The 24,496-nt window shown below is 39.8% G+C and overlaps 1 protein-coding gene across 2 annotated transcripts; it reads left to right on the forward strand.

Annotated features, from left to right (window-relative positions):
• nup210 (nucleoporin 210) lies at positions 1–24,496 on the forward strand. 2 transcript variants are annotated; one of them, XM_035657154.1, is made up of 40 exons: positions 1–625; positions 923–1,062; positions 2,024–2,155; positions 2,750–2,846; positions 3,134–3,284; positions 3,653–3,785; positions 4,026–4,184; positions 4,431–4,499; positions 4,598–4,704; positions 5,317–5,457; positions 5,595–5,732; positions 5,930–6,085; positions 7,146–7,344; positions 8,255–8,400; positions 9,362–9,580; positions 9,840–10,013; positions 10,344–10,536; positions 10,806–10,912; positions 11,179–11,283; positions 11,688–11,789; positions 11,932–12,060; positions 12,319–12,446; positions 12,528–12,663; positions 12,755–12,817; positions 13,315–13,494; positions 13,577–13,657; positions 13,763–13,894; positions 14,179–14,337; positions 14,725–14,816; positions 14,977–15,151; positions 15,843–16,018; positions 17,646–17,866; positions 18,519–18,655; positions 19,430–19,544; positions 19,886–20,032; positions 20,830–21,080; positions 21,171–21,375; positions 21,878–22,000; positions 22,515–22,592; positions 23,207–24,496. In XM_035657154.1, the coding sequence occupies exons 1-40, from the start codon at positions 465–467 to the stop codon at positions 23,308–23,310; spliced, it is 5,661 nt and encodes a 1,886-aa protein (XP_035513047.1). In that variant the 5' UTR covers positions 1–464; the 3' UTR covers positions 23,311–24,496. The 2 variants fall into 2 exon arrangements, with proteins under 2 accessions (XP_035513047.1, XP_035513048.1); XM_035657155.1 differs by having other exon boundaries at positions 21,881–22,000.

Here is a 24,496-nt window from a genome sequence, read left to right on the forward strand (position 1 = left end):
CGTTTCCCCAGTCCCGGCATGCACACGAAGTCGAATTATTGCTAATGGCGGGTATTTGTAGGAAATATGCCCTTTTTACGCTATTGTTTGCTAACTGTACACACTAAGATAAAACAGCGGATTTAACGCCGCTGGTCTCTGAGCGTTTCGAAGTATCTTTGAGGACAAGCAAAGCGCAGGAGCTGACTTGGAGGACTTGGAGGGGGGCATTGTAACTGTTATCATGTGGCTGCTGTCCGTTAATCACCAATATAACGTTAAACTGATATTGAGCAGGCAGACAGCATGTGTTTGAGTTGAGATATAGCTCCTGTGGCGATGGTAGCTCATCTAAACCCCTCGACTACTACACAGACAGCTAGCTACGTTAATGGGACGGAGGAAGTTCAGCTAGTGAAGAAAGAAACTTGGCGTTCATTCATTCGACCGTTAGCTTTGGTGCCAATAAATCTCATGTAGCGGAAATGAATTCCTTGAAGTTAGCAGTGTTTTTGATGCTTTTATCAATAGCAGCGGTTCAAGTTAACGGTAGCTCGAAACTAAATATACCCAAAGTGTTGCTTCCGCTTGCTAGGAGTACAAAGATTAACTTCACGTTGGAAACTACTGAGGGCTGCTACAGATGGTGAGTAGAAAGACATGTGAGTGTCATGTTGCATGGGGGCATATGAGGCCACATGGACAAGTGTATACACTGTAGTCAGTTTATGGCAGTGAGTGGGGGTCTGCTGAACCCTTTTAAAGGTAAAATGGATTTCTAAAGTGGCTTTTCTGGTGTTCCCTTTTAAATCCATCCAAGTTTACAGTAAAGCTTCATCTCCAAAGTATGGAAATGTTATTCCACCTCAGCTCTCTCTGTGATTAACAACATTGTTGTTACAATGAATATGTACAAGACCTGTTTTTTTGTTGTTTTTTCTAGGTCTTCCACCAGACCAGAGGTAGCAAGCATCCAGGCTGTGGATGAAGAGAGTAACAGAGGCTGCTCCCGGAGAGCTGTTCTCCAGGCTCTCTCCACCCAGCCCTCCAGGCTCACCAGCATCATTCTGGCTGAAGATGTTGGTAAATATGTGGATGATATATTAATAAACACAAGTAGCTTATTCAAGAATTCTATGTGTCAGTTAGGTAATGCATGTGTGTATGTATTCAATCTGTTATTTTCTTTAATTTACACACACAGAGGACCTGTAGACATGCATTCATTGTGGAGAGATGTCAGAGCGATGGGGCTTCAGCATAGCACATTGCCCCGAGCAGTTAGAGGTTCGATAGCTTGCTCGAGGGCACCTCAGCAGTGCCCAGTATGTAGGGTATACAGTTGGAGTAAGCTGGTGTTTGTTATACCAACTGTATGTCATAAAAATGTCATGGAAAGAAAGGTCTTGAAAATTATGGAAACACTGAAATGCGTTGTAAGCTATTTGAAATATGTCTAGAATGTAAACACGTATATCCCTCAGAGTTTCATGGAAATTTTGTCATTCTGTTACACAACACTGTTTTTTTATTCTTCCTGCTTTTCTGTTGTGAAATGCTGTATGTCATCTGTTGCCTGTGACACGGTTGGTCAGTCATGGCTGAGCGGCAGTTGCGAGCATTTGCTTTATAATAAGGAAAATCAGACGTATTAGCCCTTACACAAACAACATACCTGTTCAGACCACAGTCACTGAGGTCTAACTGACTCGAGCTGTTTCTGGTTTAAAACACAAGCTGATACAATCTATCACTCATGCAACAGCCTACTTGGTAAACCACAAAAGCCATATTATTTGACTTGATATCTAACTGTATAGCATTTTGCCAGGGAGCAAGTCCCTCTCATTTTCATACATATGATAAAGTATGTGCTTTAGTCAGGAGGTAGATTTCTATGCTTTGTGCCTCAACAAGAATTACTGCTTTGTTTTTTAAATTACTATTCGCTTAAAACGCCAAGCCATTTATTTCTGTAGTTTTTCTGCAACGTTGTGTAGTATGTACTGTGTATATGAAGTCTTGTCCCTTCTTCCATTTCCAGTTACCGGACAGGTACTACGTTGTGATGCTATTGTTGACATCATCAGTGAGATCCAGATCGTGTCAACCACCAGAGAGCTGCATCTGGAGGACTCACCACTGGCACTCAAAATTCATGCACTGGACTCTGAAGGTGACATACTGGCTTATCACTGGCTTAAAGTGATTCTTATTATAGACTACTGGTGTTGTTGATAATTCAGTATCCCCTTAAGACAAGAATAAATTACATCAATACTTGTAATATAAAAACTGATCACGCTCTAAGCAGGGTTTTCTTTCCCTTCAGGCTGCTACTGTGAGGTGGCTATTTGCTCTGTTTGACTGTTTCCATTTAGGAAGACACACTTAATTTAATGAGCTGTAGCTACAGCCTGATTCTTTCTGATGATGACTCTAGGGTTGGGTGTTTTGTTTTTGTTTGCTTTGGTTTTAAAGTGTATTTTAGATTCATCAGATTGAGTAGATTGCAAAAGGACAGCAAGTATCCTGTAATGAAATGCCTATTGGTTTTGTTTTATCTAATTCGACTGGAGCTTTCAGAAAATTATGCTCAGCATCCATTATACATTCAAGTAAAGTGACCTCAGCCTTATAGCAAAAGTTTAAAAGGGTCTGTGCAGATATTCTCCGTTCCTCGCCAAATCTCACATACCCATGTGTTTAGATTTAAGTTTGTGACTTAAAGAGATAGGGTCTAACTTTTTTTCTCTCTTTTATGTTGCAGGAAATACCTTCAGCACCCTTTCTGGTCTAGTGTTTGACTGGACCTTAGTGAAAGATGTAGATGTGAATGGATTCTCCGACTCTTACAATTCATTACGGTAGGCTCTCCTGTGTTAATACCCTAATTGTTTTTATTTTATTTTTATTTTTTTTGTGGAAAATCTGATAGCAAGCTGACAGTAGACAAAATGATCAATCTACACTGATTTGCTAACCTAACCATAAAACCAAGGATACAGTTATCCTGTTTTGCCAAAATAGTGTGATGTTTCTGTTTTACTACCTCTGAAAACAAATCTTTCTTGAGGTCAGCTGCAACAGCCCATGCTGGGTTGAGTCTCAATTTCAAATATATTTTCTAATTTGTCCCTTTATTCCCCTCAAGGGTACTTAAATTCTCTGAGTCCACCTACACACCCCCTGGATACATATCTGAAATGGAGCGTGTTGGGAAACAGGGCGATATTATTTTGGTGTCAGGACTGAAAACAGGACATGCCAAGCTGAAGGCCAAAATTCAAGAGCCATTGTATAAGGTAACAAATAGCTTTCAAAATATTTTTGGGCTGTTGAAACCAGCACAATTTCACTGTATTGTTACAATCATAGATGGTTTTTGGTCTGTTTTTTAATAGAAAAGTGGAAATCACATAAGTAGAATAACTTCTGGTTAAATTGTGTCCTCAATTTGTGCGGTAACTCCTCTCCTCAAATGCAGATATCCTACAAATAGCAAAAGACTGCATAGTAATAGTAATAGTGCCTACTTCCTGCCTTATAAATTATGTCACAGCAGTAGTGACAGTCAAGTGGCATTTCTGAACACTGAAACCAGTTTATTCTAGTTTGTTAAGGCGGGAAGTTGAAGCTTTGTTGTTCTGTAACCATGGTATCTGTGCTACAGGATGTGGGTGCAGCGGAGGTGAGCCTACTGATTTTAGAGAACATCATGCTGAGTCCTGCACATGATGTCTACTTGCTTGCGGGAACTTCCATCCGATACAAAGTCCTGAAGATAAGACAGGGCACGATCACAGGTCTGACTCTCTTTAGTGAAGAGTAAAGTACATTTATTTAATCACAGCCATCTCACAGCTCATGACGTTCAAGTATCAGTTTGATACCTAAAATATGAATACAAATGTGGTTTAGTTATATGTTCACTCACTGTGACCTGATGAGTGGAGCAGCTGTGCCATTTCTACACATTTTCAAATATGTCTAGTACAGAAATGCCAGCTCTTAAACTGATTTGTGTTTGTGTTGTGTTTGTCCAGAGCTCTCTATGCCTTGTGATCAGTATGAACTGCACCTGCAGAACAGTGCAGTTGGCCCTAATGGAAATCCAGATGTTGCTGTGGCCAGTCTGGATCAAAGCACCTCCATTGTTACAGCAATTCAACTGGGACACATGAATGTGGTGCTGGATCATAAGAGTATCCTTCTGATAAGTTGTACATGCACTCTGTAGCAGTTATTATAATGGTATAATGTCATGTACTTTGCCTGAGGTGATAAAGAGCTGATAAAATATAGTCTGAGGATTTGTTTCAGCTGCAGTGATGAAGTGTTTTTACACCAAATATTGATTTTTATCTTTCAGCAGAGAACAGTAAAATTCAAGCTGTCATTATCAATGAGTGTGCTGCTTGGCTTAATTTTCCTTAGTAGTATCTTTTTAGGTCTTCGGATGCAAGGAGTGTCTCGCCTACCCAACAGCACTCTGTATGTGGTTGAACCAGGCTACTTAGGTCTGTTTCTTGCTCTTACCAAAAATAATAAGAAATGTTTCATAGTCTCACTCCTTAAAATATGTAGCTAACTTCTGTTTTCTCTGTAATTTGTTTAGCTTTTAAAATTCGTCCAGGAGAAAGCTGGGTTCTCGAAACAGGCAGAGTATATGACATCCTCATTGAAGTATTTGATAAATCCGGCAACAAAATTTACCTCTCCGATGTAAGTATGCTTACGTTTATTTTTTCAAGAATTGAATTGGGCATCTGTGTGAATGTCAATTGGCAAATACTGTGACAGTAAATTGTGAAAGTCACTCTGGACACACCCTTTGACCAGCCTTATGTTGTTGATGAAATGTAATATTTCACATTTCAAAGAACACAACCTCTGGTGTGATTATATAAGCAGGCCACACCGTTTTTTCTTGCTTGTTTTTCTCACTATCTTTACTTGTTTGGTTTCATTAGTGGTGATTATGGGCCTGCATTCCAATAATTTGAGATGGATTTTCCGAGTTGTTCCCTGGAAACCTTAAAAAAAAAGACTTGGTCATCATTAATCAGATGCAGCCTGAAACACATCTGAGAGACATTAGAGAGGAGAGATTTAGTGCATGTTGAGCCTTCCTTCACTAGCTTACGAGTTTTATTAGCCAATATTTCAAACCAGTGCTGAGAAAATGGTCACCATTAAAGTATGAACAAATCAAAGTCTTGACACTCAACATTATAAAACAACCTTAAAGTCTGTAAAAGTTTGAAACCAGGCTTCTTTCTAGATCCATACAGAGGCAGTGGTATAAACATCTATGTATGTTTTTTGATTTTGCAGAATGTCCGTATTGACACTGGTTTCCCTGCGGAGTACTTTGAGCTCCTTGAGTCTTCTCTGAATGGATCGTACCATCGTGTCAAAGCTCTCAAAGAAGGCCTAACTCTCATTGATGCTACCCTAAGTGCTGTTGTGGATGAAGTGAGTTTAATTGCATCTGTGACCCTTATGAGTCTATATTTCAGCTGGAGGATCATTATTGCATTGACCATCTGCCCCTTTCTTCCACTTCAGTAAAGAGAGCCTGATCATTTCCTGTGGCCTCTGTTCTGTTTCAGACTGGAAAGGTCCATGCACTAGCCAACCCTGTCCACAACGAACAAGATGTAGAAATCTATAATCCCATAGTTCTTAGTCCCAGTATTCTCACATTTCCATGGCAGCCCAAGGTTGGAGCTTATCAGTACACAATAAAGGTAATTATTCTTTTTCTGGATACATGCAAACTTTGTGCTTCAATGGTGTTTAATCTGTCATAGGGCAGGAATGATACATTTTGTTTAAGACAGTGTTTGCTGTAATTAATCATTCAATTCAATTATTTTTGTCATTTTACCTCTGAGAAGTCTCATTGTGGTGCTTGTGATGACTCCTAGTGTCTGTTTTACGACAGGCAACCGGAGGGAGTGGAAATTTCAGCTGGTCTTCCTCCAATACAGCTGTCGCCACCGTGACCGTGAAAGGAGTGATGACGACAGTCAGTGACATTGGCGTCAGCGTAGTTTATGCTCATGATCTACGCAACCCACTACACTTTGGCCAGATGAAGGTCAGTTGACCTTGCAAACTCTCACGTTGTGAAACACTGTCATTTAATATTCATATGGAAGTTATGGCACAAATTATAATTCTGATTAACGTGCAGTATTTTCCGTTGCAGTATTTTTCAGTAAAGTGTTAATTAAGTGTTAATGTCAAAGTAGCGACAGATAATGTCATATTTTCATTTCTAGTTTACACAATACACTAATAAATAATTAACATTACATTTGAAGGGTAAAGATTCAAACTGAAGTGGAAACCACAAAGAGGTCCATAGGATTCAAGGAGATTAAGACTTTATTGACTTTGGTTCTTTATTTTAAAAGTCATACAAAACAATTTTCTCAATCAGCATCTCAATATGATTTATTTGTCCTTGTCTGTGTTGTTTTATATGTACTCTTCTTGCTAGTTTAATGCAGACAGGTGTCAGTTGAAAAAGACGCATGCACTCCCTTACACCAGATTTGATGTCATTAGTTATCTTTTATTTTTCTTGTTGCTTAAGAGTTGAAACTACATTTTCAGGGGTTTGTTTCCCTTGTTATCCCCACCAAAGAGCACTGGGGGAATATAAGAACACTTGAAAAGTGCTTGTCATCAAGTAGCTACTACTTCAGAATAAGCCTTCACTCTTAATGCAGATTTTAGACAAAAGGTATGTATTTCAAAGCAGAACATATTTATCCACTTTTTGGAGCTAAAATAGTTTCAGTGTTAAAATTCAGGAGATCTTGAACAACTCTTCAACTTTGGCCTCACTCTTTCTGTTTCACTTTGCTTGTCTGTGGAGCTTTTTAAAAGATGGCTCTAAGTGGGGTTTCATTGTTCGTTTTACAATTTTAAATTTTATTAAAGGGTATGATTCTTTCAGTTTAATGGAACTATTTTATATACTTAAGGAGGCCATTCAAGAGAATTGAAAACATAATTCTAACTTGTAACAGTAATTGTGTGGCCATTAAAGTACAATGCAGTCTTATAGCTTGAATTTGCCTTTTTTATTATCATTCCCAGCTCTAAATCTAACACTCTTGTTATACCTCTTTGATTCTGCTTTTGCTCAGGTGTACGTTGTTGAGCCTGTGGCCATGGACTTTGCTCCTTGCCCAGTAGAGGCAAGGGTGGGCCTGGTTCTGGATCTGCCACTCAGGATTTTGGGCCTGCTGGAGGAGGTGGAGAAAGAGCGGGTCATGTTGAGTGACTGCTCCCACTTTGACCTGCAGGTTGAGGAGGAGAACCTCGGCGTCTTCCAACTGCTAGATGGTGAGTTTGAGTTATCTGACTGGCTCATACTGTCAATAGCGACAATGGACTTGAGTTGAGTTTTCAGTTAAGGTTACCAACCAATGGATGCTCAGTCATGGGACTCATTTACTGATCACTCTGTTTGGTGTTAATCCGTATGAGATATGACTCACTCTTGTCCAGTGACTGGCTAGTGGAACCAGAGGCAGGCCTAAGAGTGCATTGTGTGTAGGATTTATTTAGCAATGCTGGTGTAAACATGCATGCAGGGATTATTTTTTTAATTGTGTGGGGCTTGTTTTTTTAATTATTTTTTAATTATGCATTATACACTTGGAGGGTAATTATTTAGCTCACTTTCTTTCATGAAAATAGTCGTGTACTTACTGATATACAGCTGTGTTCAGGCCAGTGTGACATATAGGAGTGGGCACCCCTTGTGTTCATTGTTGTGATTGCAGTAATAACTGAAGTGAATGCACTAGTGCAGGAAACTTTTTAATCAGTTCACACCTTCAGCTACAGTTTCACATCATGGAGAAAGAATTAAAGAAATAATGAATACAAAAATATATTTTTGTTATTAGTTGGCCACCCAAACACTGGTAGTGGCCTGTGTTTGACAAACCGTATGGTCACAATACTCTGTAACACTGAATCATTTTAAATTTTTTATGCCATGTCATTATAACATTTATCTCTTTGAAAGTTCTACTGTTAGCAAGATCTACAGTTTTTCATTTTGGAATATTGTATTATTAATCAGAAGAGCGTGCTGGGACACATAATAAGACCTCTCTGTACTTTAGTGGAATTTGATAGGAAGATGAATGAGGTCACCTGTGTGAACAATTGTGGTTATTTGTACATGATCATATTGCATTCTCTTATTATTTGGCTTCCTCCAACCCTCTTTGTCCTGATCCAGAGAGACTGGCTCCAGGCCAGGACCACTGCAGTGGGGTGAGAGCCAAGGCCCTGGCTTCTGGGTACACCATGCTTACTGTCAGCTACACCCATGGCAATGTTCACCTCAGTGCCAAGATCACCATTGCTGCCTATCTTCCTCTCAGAGTGAGTCCAAAGGTTTCATGCTTATAGGACCTTGCTCATTATGAAATTTGAGGAGTATAATTTTTCCTTCTTTATATTTTAATATTATAAGGCCTAATCTCCTTGTGGATCATTTTTTGTTGTTTATTAAATATTATACTTTGCACATTTTCTGTTTGAATGCTATAGGGCATCTGCATGGGCGTAATAATCTTGGAACTTTTACCTGAAGTCTTTGTTTGCTTTTATTCTCACCACAAAGCACCAATTAGCTTTTGTCTTCCAACGAAACACATGCACACACTCACACACACGCACATTCGTACACACAGTCTCTCCTAAAATCAAGGCAAAAATGCGATCATCGGTGTGTTAAAATATTCTCCTCCTGGGTTTCCTCTGTGAATTTTAATTATGCACTATATACACTTGCTACACTGATTTGTTTTCTACGCCTGGGCTTTAGTACTGCACCAGAATGAAATTGACTTCAACTGCTGTGGTACCATACTTAATTTAACAGCATGACACATAATATGATGAGGTGACAAAATCTCATGAAACATTGTGTCACTCCTGAACCACCAATAGCTGTGGTTTCTTTCATAGTACATTCAGGTTAGCAGTATAGTAGCATGCTGTTTGATGCACCACTTTAGACTTGAGGCTATGTATTCTTTTTATCGTGGCATTAAGTAATATTCTTCAGAATACTGCAGACGTTTTTGTGATCTTGCTTTACTTGTTTTGCCCTGGCAGCTAAAGGTTGACCCAATTTTGCTTCTTTGCTGTAAATTACTGCTTAAAATGTCCCCAGCTTAACATTACAATGGCCAAGCTGAAGTAGAGAACTTTTTAATTGCATTATTGTTCTGTTTTGTGTTCTACTTTCTATGTTAATTACATTCTCTTCCCCCCAGATCTGTTGACATTTGTAAAAGCATTTCTTCCTGAAACATAATAAAATAATGCTATTTGGCAGGCGATTGACCCTGTATCCGTGGCCGTGGTGACTCTGGGATCATCTAAAGACATGTTGTTTGAGGGCGGGCCACGGCCTTGGGTTTTAGAGCCATCAAAGTTCTTCTGCAGCTTGAGAGCTGAGGATGAGGCCAGCGTGAGCCTTACTCTGACCAATCCCACATCTCACAACTACAACCAGCACTGGGTCAGAGCAACCTGCAGAGCCTTGGGAGAGCAGGTGGGATCTTCATAAATCATGTTGTTTCTATTTATACCCTACTGAAGAATTTTATGGTTAGATTTCATTCCTTTTTTTCTTCTAACTTGAGAAGAAGTACAAAAGCTCAAAATTCTAGCTTCATAATCTAGCTATAGTTGTTTGTATTAACACTGTATATACATACTTTACTCACTATGATGGCTCTAAATAGTTACAGTAATACAACAGTATTATTTTGTCAGCAGCTTTCAACTGTAGTTGTAATGTTAATCTTCAGGTGCTGGAGGTGACGGTTGGAAATGAGGCCAGTGTGACCAATCCTTACCCTGCTGTGGAGCTGGCAGTGGTCAAGTTCGTATGTGCCCCCCCATCTCGTCTCACCCTGGTCCCAGTGTATACCAGCCCACAGCTGGACCTGACCTGCCCACTGCTGCAGCAGAACAAACAAGTGGTATGTACGTGGTTCCTTCACAAGGATCAACAAGATTTTTCTGACCGTGTTTAGCTGCATCCATTTAATGCTGGTATTTATTTAACATTGATTACTTCCCTGTGTCCATGCGGAAATCACTGAAGAAATGTAATTTTGGTGCTTGTAAAATTCCTGCTACTTGCAAAAAATTATTTTTGTTCTGAAAGGAGACACTTGTCATCTGAGAAAGTGACAGCTACCTTACAAAAGAAGTATTAACACATTGTACCTAAAATTATTTTTATCTCAATGATTTTACTGATTCCCTAATGTTGGGAAAATGACTTGATTAAGAATACCTTTCTGTAGGTGCCTGTGTCAAATTACCGTAACCCCATTTTGGACCTGGCTGCTTTTGATCAACAAGGAAGGAAGTTTGACAACTTCAGCTCTCTGAGCGTGTTGTGGGAATCGACCAAGATGTCAGTGGCCAGTATTGAACCTACTATGCCCATGGAGCTGCTGCTCTCTCCGGATGGCAACAAACAGAAGAAACTTCATGGTAAAACCTTGTTACTTGCCTTAAACCTTTTTAGTCAGTTTGTTTTTTGTTGTGTTTTTAAGAAATAGGGGGTTGTCAGCTTAACATTTTCTTTCTGCATTTGGAAAGTAATGAGGTAAAAGCAGGAGAGAAAGCTAAGGCAGGATTTAATTCTAAGACAATGGAGGCTGACGGGGAAGGATTCATTTTATTTTATTTTTTTGCTGTCTGTTTCCATAGATTAGCAATGGTAAATATTTTGGATAGGTCTAATTACTTTTTTGTTTCAGGACGCCGGACAGTTCTTGTCCATCATCAGACAGGCATTGCTGCCATTACAGTGACCACTCTGGGTTACCAGGTTTCACATCTGGAAGATGCCAAAGTTCCCAGTCCCGTAAGTGAAAACAATGGCTCAACCACTAACATGACCTGTCAGAAAGTTTTTCTCAAAGCAGAAGCAACTGAACATTGTTAAAAATATCATTATAATGAACGCTTTTCTCCCAGTCAGATCTGAGAATTTAAATAAATGTGTTTTTTGGAGTCAATGTGCAGGTTACACTCTTTTCATGGATGGATGCCTTTTCTTATAAACTTGCACCTATGTGTAATAATTAGTCTTCTCTTTTTTTAAACTCTTCTTCTTCTTCTTCTGGACAGTATGACCCCCTGACCCCTGTCTCAGCCACCCTGGAGCTCCTGTTAGTTGAAGATGTGAAGATTTCTCCTGTCACAGTGACCATATACAACCACCCAGATGTGCGAGTAAGAGACATATTTATCAGTGCTGATATCACTACCGTCTTTACTCTGTCTCAAGGGTGAACTATTTATTGCTATTAATTATTGCTAGACACGTGGAAACTTGTATCCCTTGGCCTCTTCCCTCAGTGGGCCTCCCTCTCTTAATCCTGTGTGATATAGGAGCAGTTTTTGGAAGGTGTGGGGGTTAAATAACAGCTAGTGACCTGTGTAAGAGGATTTTAAAGAGAGCGTGTGGTCATAGGTCGCCTTTGATGTCACATGCAAGGCTAGCTGGCTGTCAGAAAAACGTGACCATGAACTGGGATGGTTTTCTGGATCAGCCCGCAATATGTAATCATTTTAGTCATATAATCATTTTTAGCACCGTTACACTCACAAGGCATTGATTGTATTCTGTTTTGCAGGCAAACCTGGCTCTGCAAGAAGGTTCAGGTTATTTTTTTGTCAATACCAGTGTTAAAGGAATAGTGGATGTGGTGTTCCAAGAGGCCCAAAGAACAGTTCAGGTATGAAGGAACATCTGTATCTGCAATGGGAATAGTTTGTGATCTTTAACAACATGCTGTTTACTCAAACATACTACATCTAATGCAGAGAATTGAGATTCTCACAATGAAAACATCACTTTGGTTTTCCGTGTGTGCCCAGGTTTCTCCCGTCTACCCAGGGGAGGTGAAGGTGATGGTTCATGACCTTTGTCTGGCATTTCAAACGCCTGCAACGGCCACAGTACACGTTTCTGACATCTTGGAGGTTTATGTGCGAGTGGTTGACAAGGTCAGTTTACAGCCCCATAATCCCTCATCTTGGAGGGTCCAGACTCTGCTTTACTAGATGATCCCTCTTATCAGTACCACACATTTCTGAAATGCCTCAGTGACATCTGAGCGCTACACATGGTTGTCTTCTTCAGCACTTTCCTTCCCAATTTTCCTAAAAGTTAGCCTGTCTTGAATTAGCATCATTAAATGTATTCTGCCTGTGATCCAAAATGATTATATCCCTAGTGATTTATGTCATTCATCTGTATTACAGGTGGAGATTGGCAAATCTGTGAGAGCTTATGTCAGAGTCTTGGATTCCAAAAAGAAGCCCTTCCCAGCCAGCAATTTCCGTTTCATGAATCTTAAGCTAAAGGCAGCTTCTGCAATAGTCTCTCTAAAGTAAGTAGTAAGATGTTGTTTAGGTTGAGGATGTAAGAACTTGCTAGGCTTCATGTACTTTTCTCAATGCCTTTTTTGCAGACCATTAGTGGAGTCCACAGAAAATGATACAGCAGTTTTCCTGGTGAAAGGTGTTGCTATTGGTCAGACCACTCTCTCAGCTGTTGTTGTGGATAAAGATGGGAGAAAAATTACATCTGCACCTCAGCAAATTGAGGTATAATTTTGTGTGAATTTCTAAAATGTCTGTTCAAATTTTGACCCTTGCATGTGTTGCACATAACTTTTTTTATTTATTTTACTTTTAGGTATTTCCACCATTCAAACTCGTCCCAAGGAAAATAACTCTGTTAATTGGAGCAATGATGCAGGTATGTATAATATTGATGGTTAAGCTTTGCCTGAAAACAGCTGGTCTCAGTTCATCTTGCCAGAAGAGTTCATCTGGTCCTTAGTTTATCTTCCAAAAGAGCCCTCTGCCAGGACTCTTCTGGAAGATGACGTTAGCTTAATTGCTCTTGGTTTAAACATCCAGCTCGCCTTTCATTTGCCTCAGCTCATGCTTTAATTAGAAAGCATTTACCATCCATCCAAGAAGCCTCTTAATTGCAGAACATCGAACTCCGTAATACACATGCTCAGCACATTATTTGTGTTGGATTTCCATTTTTATAATCTAAAGTAGTTAAATACACAAAGGATAATGGCTTTCAGTAAATTATTATCAGACCTCGCATTGATGAAAGCTATTGACTAAACTGTCATTGTTGTCAAGATCACTCATGTAAGACTACCCTTTTTTTCTCCCTTTTTCTGTTTTTCTCTTTCAAACGATCCCTCCCCTTTTCATTTCTGCTGTCATCTATAGATCACATCTGAGGGTGGCCCTCAGCCTCAGTCCAATATTCTTTTCTCCATTTCCAACGAGGAAATAGCTTCTGTTAATGGCATGGGCCACGTCAGGGGTGTTACCATTGGCAATGTCACTGTGACTGGATTGGTCCAAGCTGTTGATGCCAAAACTGGGAAGCTAGTCGTTGTCTCTCAGGTAAATATATTTAGATGATGTGAACTAGTGTATGACCAACTTAGATTTTACAGATGAAAGTCTTACCCTCTGGTGTCCTCAGGATCAAGTAGAAGTTGAGGTTGTGCAATTGACGGCCATACGAATCAGAGCACCTATCACAAGAATGAAGACAGGAGCGCAAGTATGATTGTATTTTTTTTATTTTTAACTGTGAAAAAATTGATTCACTACTCTCTGTGGGCGATATTGTACTTACCATGTTCATTCATGTCCTTTCCTTTTCTAGATGCCTGTATATGTAATGGGTCTGACCAATAGTCAAACACCGTTCTCCTTTGGCAATGCTCTACCTTACCTCACCTTCCACTGGTCCACCACCAAAAGAGATATTCTGGATGTCCAGCCAAGACACACTGAGGTACACTTCACTCAGGATTTCACTCTTGGATTTGACATCACATGCAGTTTCTGCTTCTGAACCATTACTATTTTTGGCTCCCATTGTCCCTTCAATCCTTTTATCAGATTGACTTAAGATGTGTTGTCGCTGCATTACAGCACGATTAAAAAAGCAGCATCTGCCTTGTCTCTGCTTCCTTGACAGCCTCTGCCTTGTCCCTGCTTTCTCATCACTGTTGCCTTTTTTATTTGATTTGCTGCTGCTATTTTTGCCATTCTCATAATGGTTCCTGTCTCCTTCAGGCTAACGTGGAGCTCCAGTCAGAGCACAGCTTCGGCATGAGAGTGACTGGAAGAACTAGAGGGCGGACAGGGCTGAAGGTGGTGCTCAGAGTTACTGACCCTGAAGCTGGGCAGCTAGTGGGGAATCTGCGGGAACTGACAGATGAGATCCAGATCCAGGTACAGTAATGTGGCTACAACTCTCTTTGTGTAGATACACCTGAAAATAAATGCTGTAAACACACACTCGGTATTATAAATACTGTATATGCAGATACTTCATAAAGACCCCTTTTATGGACTATTTTGCTTATCATGGCCATGTCCCCCTGCTGCTTCTTCATAATAGAGAAAGCTGGCATTTAAGGCAGCACAGTGCTGAAGTTGCTGAGCATTGGAATATGTGGCGTTGTTAAATTTGTGAAGTGATAAGACTGCAGATTAGTTGGAGCTGAATGCATCCAGCTTCAAACTGCATTAAACTATGACATGTCACGAGTTCCGAAACATCAAAGAATGATTAAAGCCCTCTAATAATTGGAGTTTCAATGCTTTGCTTTGATCAAGGTCTATGACAAGCTTCACATGCTTAATCCTGAAGTGGAGGCTGAGGAGTTACTGATGGCTCCGAACTCAGCCCTCAAACTCCAAACTAACAGGTGAGTTACAAGCAACTTCACGTGGTTTTTGTCTCTTCAAAAATCAGAGAGGGACCAACGTGTGGATTTCTCCAACAACTTTGATTGTGCAATGCAAAATGACAAACATGTACAGAACTCAGATAAACTTGATGCAATTATGTTTGTCTATGTCTAATAGGGATGGTGTGGGCGCACTCTCTTACCGGATGCTAGATTGCCCTGACCAGGTTGTTATCGCTCAAGTGGATGATAAAGGCTTTCTCTTCTCTGGTTCTCTAACTGGCACCTCCTCTCTGTTGATCACCTCGCAAGAGACCTTTGGTGTCAATCAAACTCTCATCCTTGCTGTGAAGGTCAGTTTGAGAGCCACTGCATGGAAAGTGTTTCACATTATTGGTTTCAAAAGCAGTACTTCTGAATACTACCAGCACAATGACCTCTTGTAGTTATTATGTAAGCTGTGTATGTCTGCCAAAACTTTTAAATGTTGCAAATTCCCAATTACCCAGTTTAATTAAAATATGTTAAAAACTAAATGATGTTGTTTGTGATTAGAAAACATGAGAATATTTACTCTTGAGCTAAAAAGATGTTTGTTAGCTCAAGAAGCATCCACATCTAGGCAATGTTATGTTTTTCAGTTTGGTTTTAAATAGACAAAGCATGGTAAAGTAAATGTTTAACGTAAAACCGCACTTCCTATATATTAAGCCCTAGAAAGAATACATAAGGGATATAGTGACATTATAGATTTTTTTTCTGTATAGCATGTTTGTAAAAATATATATAGTCAGTATATCAAATAGTAACCATGCATTATCTGTCATTCTTAACCATGAGCTGCCTGTATTCTTACATCCACTACAGGCTATATCTGGAGTAGTGCGGACGTAAACGTAGTAAAAGTTATGCGTTAAAACGTATTCGTGTGGATGTAGCCTAATTCTCAGTTTATATGGCCACTAGTGCTGACCCTGGAAATAACAGTTGACATTGTCTCTGCACATACTAAATGCGACACTGGTTCTCTCTTCCATTCCTCAGGTGGTGCCTGTATCCTATCTGCGCTTCAGTACCAGTCCAGTGCTCTACACGCACACCAGAGAGAGCCTGAAAGCCTTCCCCCTGGGCACAGTGCTCACCTTCACTGTCCACTTTCATGCTAGCACTGGAGAGGCCCTACACAGCTCCAACTCCCACCTTACGTTTTCCACAAACAGGTCTGTCACCAGACAATTTATTCGTTCTTTAACACATTATATATTTACTGACATACAGTAATTCATACTTTCATAAACAGTGTGACTCCATGAGAGAAACATGACTTATAGACAGGCAGGGGAGTGAGGATGGTATGTTTTGCAGTTTGCTTAGAGCCCCAAGGTTGAAAAGCTATTATCCTGCTGTTCTGGGCTATATATAGAGAGAGAGTGTACCAAGGCCTCTCTTTGAGTGGTCCGTTCGTGCAACCTCACCCAGCCTTGCGTGACTGAATGTCTCCCCGTATTTCAAATTCTGCCAGACAAGTCATGTCAACCCACAAACTACTCACCCTCAACCAGCTGGACAGAAAATTCATTAATTTGGAATGTTTACACATCATTGTTTGCATTGTTGTTAGGATGCAAAAATCAAAACAATTTATTTAAATGTATTTGACATTGTGATATTGATCAACACAGACATATCCATGACGCTAACAGTATTTTTCTATACTTAGCCAGTGCTGTGATACACCATACCATTCTTCCTTGTTCAGACTGTGTGCATTCATCTGTACAGTACAACCAGAGTCATTGAGGTCATGGTCAGTTTTAGTGGCAGGCTGCATGTGGAGTTCACAACATTAATTTACAGGGCTGTACTTTCAACTTGATTTCAGATGTAGTTGTTTCCACCTGAGTGAGTGAGCTAAATTAATGGGAGTGTTGGGCAAGAGGAGCACTGCTGCTCTCTCAATGAGGGACTCCCTCATCTGTCTGCACAATAAATTGATTCTATTACCTTGTTCTCCAGGTGCTAACAGACAATTTTAGAAGAGTATCAAAATCAAACCGGTAAAGGACTGATAGTCTTGGGACTAAGGGGGCTGGCCTGTGATTAGATCGTACTAAGTCTCCAAGGAGCCAATTGTATTTTACTGGTTTCTCAGGTGGGAATAGTTTGGCTCTATTTCAGAACATATTCTTTAGAGATGGAGGCAAATAGCAAGACATTTTTTTTAGGGGAAAAATTAAATAAAATAGGACAAAACTTGTTTTTTTTAAGCATGTCTTATAGTTTTGTCCAAAATGTAAGTTCTCTAGCAAGAAAACAATGCCATTGATGTTTGTGAATTAGTTTATGGGTACGACAGATAAGGTCTGGGAGAATGAATGAGAGTCGTGGATGAAAGGATTACATGGGTTGTGTATAAGAGGATGAACGGATGGTCAAACAGGGATCAATGACGAGACCATGGGGTGTCACAACAAGGTAGTGAGAGGGAGAGAAACTTGATTAGATGTAGTCTGTGTTCCTGAGTTAGGAACTGTATAAAAAGACATTCTCAAGTTAATCTGGAGCTAACGTGAGTCTGCTAACCTTTATAAACAAATGTAGTTGATGTGGGGCACACTATTAGGTGTTTTTTTTATTTTTTATATTTGCTTTGATGTTTATGTTCTTGTTCCTAAAACATACATTTTATGTTTAAAATATAATGCTTTTTTAATGGGCATGTTCTTTCTGTTTAATGTTTTTTTTTTTAAGATTGACAATTACTCTGTATCAAATTAAAGTGATAGAAAAAGAATATGAATAGTAATTAATCTATAATTCAAGCTGTACCTCTGCTCTGTCCTGCAGGGATGACTTGGTGCAGGTGGGAATTGGACCTGATAACAACACTCTGACAGTGAGGACGATCAATGTAGGCCTCACTCTTCTTGCAGTGTGGGACAGTGGAAACATGGGTGTGGCAGACTACGTTCCAATACCTGTTGAGCATGCCATCCACCCACTTGAGGCCCACAGACTGGTGGTGGGGGATGTGGTCTGTTTCACCCCCCATTTAACCAACGCAGATGGTGAGAGCTCTACATGTTCTTTTTAAAGGTCCAGTGTGTAACATTTAGGGGGATCTGTTGTCAGAAATGTAAGTAAAGAAGGGTCACCTTCCATGGAGTACGCCATGTTAAACCGCCCTGTTTCTACAGTAGCCCAGAATGGACAGACCAAACGCTAGCTGTAGCATAAGGCCTTTCTCATTTTTTTGCGAGTTTCATGGCCACCATAGTTTCTCCTACACACTTCACAGCCCATTCCCATTCCCAGGTCTTCAAATACAGACACAAGCAGTGTTCAGTTTGTTGCTATCTGCATCTTCACCACTAGATGCCACTAAACCCTACACACTGGACCTCTAAGCCACACACATACTGTATTGTGAATAATAACTGGAAATAAAATGTTGGGTTCAGATTTGGCACTCTAATATGCATTTGCTTTTGTGCTCTCCCACAATCTTTATGCAATTAAATTTGATTGTATTTGTTCTCTTATTAAAATGGAATTAGAAGCATCTTTCTGCCTCTGCATTTTATTTAATGTCATTTTCGGATAAAGAACCTATTTATCTTAAGTCCTTTTGAATCATAGTACTGCTCCTGGCTGAGGAGATGCTTATATTTTCAAGTAAATATGTTTTCTAAAAGCTGGACTATATTCTCTTCTCTGCAGGTGGTCATGGTTTTTGGAGCTCCTCGGCTAATGCTGTTCTTCAGATGGACCCTAAAAGTGGGGCAGCTGTCGCCAGAGACTCTGGGACAGTCACTGTGTACTACGAAATACCTGGTATATTGAAAACATACATAGAGGTACGTTATCAGTAGGTAGTCACTGCTATCTTAGCTGCAATGCTTCACTGCAGGCTGCGTGTACCCTGGTATAAATTGTTTCCCGTTTGAGTCATGGCTGTGATGAATGAGCTACAAGAAACACGTTCTGAGTGTTGTAATTATGCAAACAGCACGTCTCTCTGGTCTCTTTATTTCTACTCTCAACGTCTCTATTCTCCAGAGATTTTTATCTTCTCTGTCAGTGTATCATACTGTATCAATCCTGCAGCAATATATCATCCCGAGAATAAGAGTACAACAGGTGTGTAGTGTATCCATCATCACCTGTATGTGCATGACATTACCGCTGTTGAGATTCTCATACATGATGGAGTGTGGAAAGGATTAATTGGCACTGCCTCAGAGTGTCACCATGCTCCATCCTTCCTGCTTGTGAGGTGAATGTAACCTGCAAATATATATAAATATTTCCTATTACTTTTCCTATATAGAACAGGAATGGATGAGATTTGGTGAGAGGTCTTTTATCTTGAACAGAAAAGTGCTCACAGGCATTCAAACAAAACAAACTGAATGGAGCTATTTCTTTTAACAGTGTGAGAGGAGACATTGATAGGTAGCAGTAATGTTATAATAAACTTTGGGCTGTTTTAATTAGTTTTGTTTCACTGACAGTCTGGTGTGATAGATAGAAACAATTAGCTGTGGATGTAAATTATAATCTGATTATTCCAAGCACACACCTGAATCTCCTCAGGATTTATTGTTTTCTTTCTCTGGGTGTCACTGTAGGTGGTAGTAGAAGCAGCTACAAGGACAGCAGCTATGGCGCAGGCTACACCTGTCAGGAACGGCAAGGCATCAAAGGTCCTACTCACCACCAGAGAGAGGGGGACGAACCTAATTGGTACTGAACTGACTTGCTTTTTTTTTTTTTGTGAAGCTTTAGTTAAAAGAATAGTTCAGCATTTTGGGGAATACACTTAATTCACTTTCCTGCTGAAAGTTAAATAAGATGATTGATAGCCCTCTTACGTCTAGACGTATCAGTCTTCTCATCTAACTCTCCACCATAAAGCGAATAAGGTGATTTCCCAAAATGTCAAACAGTCCCTGTTCCTATTTTTAACTGGCCTACTGAAAAACTAAATACTTACATAAATCAGTGCCATTCATATTAATATATTTTTTTGTGTGTAATGAAGCACAAAGGTGTTGTATCTTATGCCAGTGTGCTCTACCCTGCAGGAACCTGTTCCTCTGCCCAGACGGAAGCTATTTCACAGCTGCAGCCAGAAACCTCTGTCAGCTGCCATCTCAGCTTCACCAGTGATGCTGTTGACTTCTCTGCTAATGATGTCTTTAAAACACACACCAGCTTTGACTCCAGCATTGGTAAGGCTGATAGAAACTCAGACCAGCATTTTGACAGTATTGAATCATTTCATTGTATTCAGATACAGTGCATCAAGCCTTATCCAATCATGTATTTTAAATGTTGGTATTGCAGCTATCTTCCTTTTACATTTAAATTATGGATTGTATCTTTTTTAGTTGTTGGTTAAAGACTACATCTTATAATCTCCTAACGTTCCATATCAGCATTGATTGTTTCGACATTCACATCATTTTCTACCTTTTTATAGGCGTTCCAAATTTCCAAAATAAAATTTCTCTTAAACCTAACTCAGGCACACTGTTTATGCGTATGCTCTGCATGACTGGTGGGAAAATACTGTTTACAAGGGCATAATCAATGCCTGCATTGCACTTGGAATGAATTTAGCAGGGACTATAAAAGGTGTCCAGGTGATGTATTGAACTGTGGAGAGCCCCTGTTGCTTGAAAGCACTGGTCTAATTATGTTTGGGGTTTGGGACTTTGGGACCGTAGTTGTTGGCTTATCTCTGAGGGGATCCACTGTGTGTGTACAAGGCTGTAACCACTCAGCTGAATCCCACTGAGGGTCCTAATGGGAACATGTGATCATGAAATGACCCTGCCCGACAACTTCAGTGATTAGAACTGAGTGGGAACATATATTGCTTTTAAGTACATGTCATGCACCTTTTTTGAGACCACATTGACACTAGGGATCACACACTGTGACATCCATAGTAATTCCTTTTCCCAAATGCACACAATAATTTGTCTTGACCCATCGCTTTTCCCTCTGTGAACTCTTGCCCCAGGCCTCTACACATGTTCCATGACCTTGCAGCCAATGACTGACCAACAGACTCGTGTGCTCAGCATGTCCATGACCAACCTGCTGGTGAAGGCAGTCCTGGAAGGCAGTGCCTTCGCGGGGGAACAAGTCAGCGCCGTGCTGCCCATAGAGCCAGGCCTCTACTCTGACCAGACTGAGCTGCTGCTGTCCAACATGCACCCATCAGCTGAGCTCACCATCTACGGCCCGACTGCAGCCCTGTCCAACATGGAGGTCAGACAAAACATTATTTCTAGCAGAACCTCTAAGAAAATATGCAAAATTCTAAAAGTATATGTAGATAACACATTTCCACATCTTTAGGTGGTGTCTACTTCTTCCAACATTGTTGTCCATGAGAACGAGGTACACCATGGATTCCCCGGTTTCTCAAAGTACACCGTCAGCGCTGTGGACCCTCAGACAGCGGTCTCTGCGTCTATTTCCATAAGTAGCAGTTCCTGCAGCCAGACTCTCACCATCCCTGTCACTTTGATTCACGTGGCTGATCCCAGTGCTGCCATGCAAGGTCAGTTATCCTTTCAGGTCAAATGACAAGTCACCGTGCCTCAAGCCTACAAGGTCATGTTGCTTAAAGTGACTTTGTGTGTGAGGCCACAGGAAATGTAGTACAGCTGTTCAAAAAATGAAAATGTAACAAACACGCAATTCATTCTAATTAATTTTAAAAGCAATACATCTTAAAATAATATATGTAATATATCACATCTGGTGCCTCCACTGCCCCACTGAAAGTGACAGTCTTTTCAGTAGGTATTTGTATGTGTTTAAGTTTCTTTTATAACTTAAGTAACACTGGATGCATTGTTCAATAATATTTCTGTCATGTGTAGGACATACGCACTCAGACATGGCAGATTTTCAGAAACCATCAAATTTCACTATAACTGTTACAAAGCCTCATTATCCCTCAGTGCCATTACTAATATTTGTTAGTGCATTGTATGTTCTCCACACTTTGAAGAGGTTTTGACAGCCTATTATCTCATCCACTGCTCTCTCTCTCTCAGCAGCTGCTGCTCCAGTTGTTAGCATGCAGGAGGGCCACTCCCTGCACAGCTTCATAAACTGTTACCAGATGATGTTCTTCACCCTGTTCGCTCTGCTGGCCGGTACAGCTATCATCATCATCGGTGGGTCACTTCAATTCTGTGCAGAAATGCTTGTAAACTGGGATAATTGGAGGTACTGTGATACTAATAAAGGGTTTAAATACATGAGAGGGATAATGAGGAATGTTTGGTTTCACATTGATTGTTTTCAGCTTCATCTTGTCATTCTTTGTTTAATGGAATTAGTTTTATGTGACTGGAGTGTACAAGGCTATTGGGGATTTGCTTTTGTCATTTATGTTTTTAATGTTTTTTTACTCTAAGGCAGCTAAAACAAATGCTGTAATTTCTTTTACATATAATTAAAAAATGAACGCCTCCAACGGTCCAAGGCACAGCTGGGCCAGCTTGTCTTTTGTAACAAAAGGAATGTAACATATTCTTTGAAAAGTGAAGGACTGTCATAACTTGACAATCTCTGTGTGTGTTCATCAGCAGTGTGTGATTCCCATGATTTTTGATTTTTAATTTTTTTTAAATGCAGAGCTTTTAAAACACTGTGATAATGTTTTAAATATGTTTTTATCCCCTGCAGTCCTCCACACTGTGTTCTCTCCAAAGCAACAAGCTTATCATCCTGCTTTCATGCCAAGGACACCATCACCCACTTCAGGTACGACACTGTCACCGTGACACTTCCCCAATACGACTATCAAATAAATAAAGACTAAAGCATACATTCAAAGGGATTTAACACGCTAATACTAAATGCCAGCCTTTGAGCTTTGTCTCGCTTTTGTTTTAATGGGTAAAGAGACGTTTTTTTTTTTTTCAACCTCTAAATCTACGATGCCACTAGGCTGTACAGCTCAACTGAGAATTCATTAGAAAAGATAGAAGAGGTTGTGACCGCATCCAGAACAATTTTCTGGTGTCAGAATAGATTTTTTTTTTTGTTAAGAAGTGCCACCTCACCCATGCTAAAACAAAGCTCATTTGGATGTTAAACCTAGTAAAAAAAAAAAAAAAAGCATTGTATCACCCAAGTCTCCAATTTATTGCTAATGAAGTTGCTGCAGGAGGTGTTTGACGTCACAATTTACAGCCTGTGTTTCTGGCAAAGTGATGTTTCCTTTTTAAATTCTGCCACATTTGTCCAACTTTAACTGATAGCAACTGAATTCTTCCATTTATTTCTTATATATAATATTTTCTCCCCACAACGTGACTGGTCTGTTCTGCTACAGATGCTTTATTTCCTCAGTGCTATATTTGGCTCTTTTTCAGGTTTAGACTCTGTAGACGGGAATTCCTTCAACCGCAGAATACCGAGGATGGACCCAAATAGCAGCCCCAGGTCGCGTCTCTATTCTCCGGACTACAGGACCTGATGAAGCTCTCTGTCTGGTCTCTGTTTTTCAAAAAAAGAACACCACAGGCCATTAATGAATATTGAACATGCCTCTGTCCCTCAGTGTGAGTTATATGGGATGTGACTGCAAAATCTCAGTTTCATTCAGTTGTCTTTACATGTTGGTACAGATGCTTAAAAGAAACTTTTCCGAATAGCAGCTCAGTTAAGTACTGCAAGCTGAAAACAGGGCTATTTTCTTTTGTGTGTATGTTTTTGTGTGTGGAAACAGTTAATATATATGTGTGTGTGTGTTCTTTTGTGGTTTTCCATGGAAATCGTTTTTATACAAAACCACTGCGGTATTAACTGACATCTTTCGAGGCTCAGATCACTAGTTTGTGCTTAAATACAGTAAGGATGCTTTTTGCGTTTGTTTTCCCTTTACTTACTGCTACTTATCCTATTTGACATATGACATTTAATAACTCAGGATGACTGTTGTTCTTGTGTGAAAGAAAACAAACATTAACTTGAAGTGACTTTTATGAGTGGAAAATATCCTTTGTTTTGTTGTAGCTTATACATATTGTGAAAATGCTGTCCACTGAAAACCGTCCATATATCAACAACCCGTCCAATGTGCATAATCCTAACCAGGAAATGGTTGGTTTTATTTCTGTTTTGGGCATTTTTTGGAAGTTCAACTTCCCTGTTATGTGACATTATTGAGTTTTTGAGCCACAATACATGCAGCTCCTGTCTCATTCATGAATGTGAAACAGTTAAGGAATGTGAACCATCATTCAGTTTTTATCCCAGTGTTGCTTCAGTGCAAAAGCAATCAAATGTGACCTGTTCTCATTTCTGAAAATGTAATGTTTCTGTTTGTTTTTTTTCCCCGACCACATTTGTGGGGAGAGATTACTGTAGCACTGTTGAATTGCCGGGGCATAAGAGTGTGACTTTGTTTCAAATGAGATATTTTTGTATTTGAAAAAAAAAATGTTGACAGGCAATCATATTTATGTTAGCTAGTGAAATTCAGTTTTACTGTCAGAGTTGTATGTGTGATGGTTTCAGTGCTGTTTTTGTGTTTAAGATTCATAGTCACACCTTACAATCATATCTGAACGGCTTTCGGCACATAATACAGACACAAGTTTGCTTGCTTGTGTTAAAATGCTCTTGCCTTTGCTAATTAAAGTTTTTACTTTTCATGTTCA

This window comes from Morone saxatilis, unplaced genomic scaffold (assembly GCF_004916995.1).
Source record: "Morone saxatilis isolate NCDOM2014 unplaced genomic scaffold, NCSU_SB_2.0 Contig15, whole genome shotgun sequence".
Classification (NCBI taxonomy): Eukaryota; Metazoa; Chordata; class Actinopteri; family Moronidae; genus Morone; species Morone saxatilis.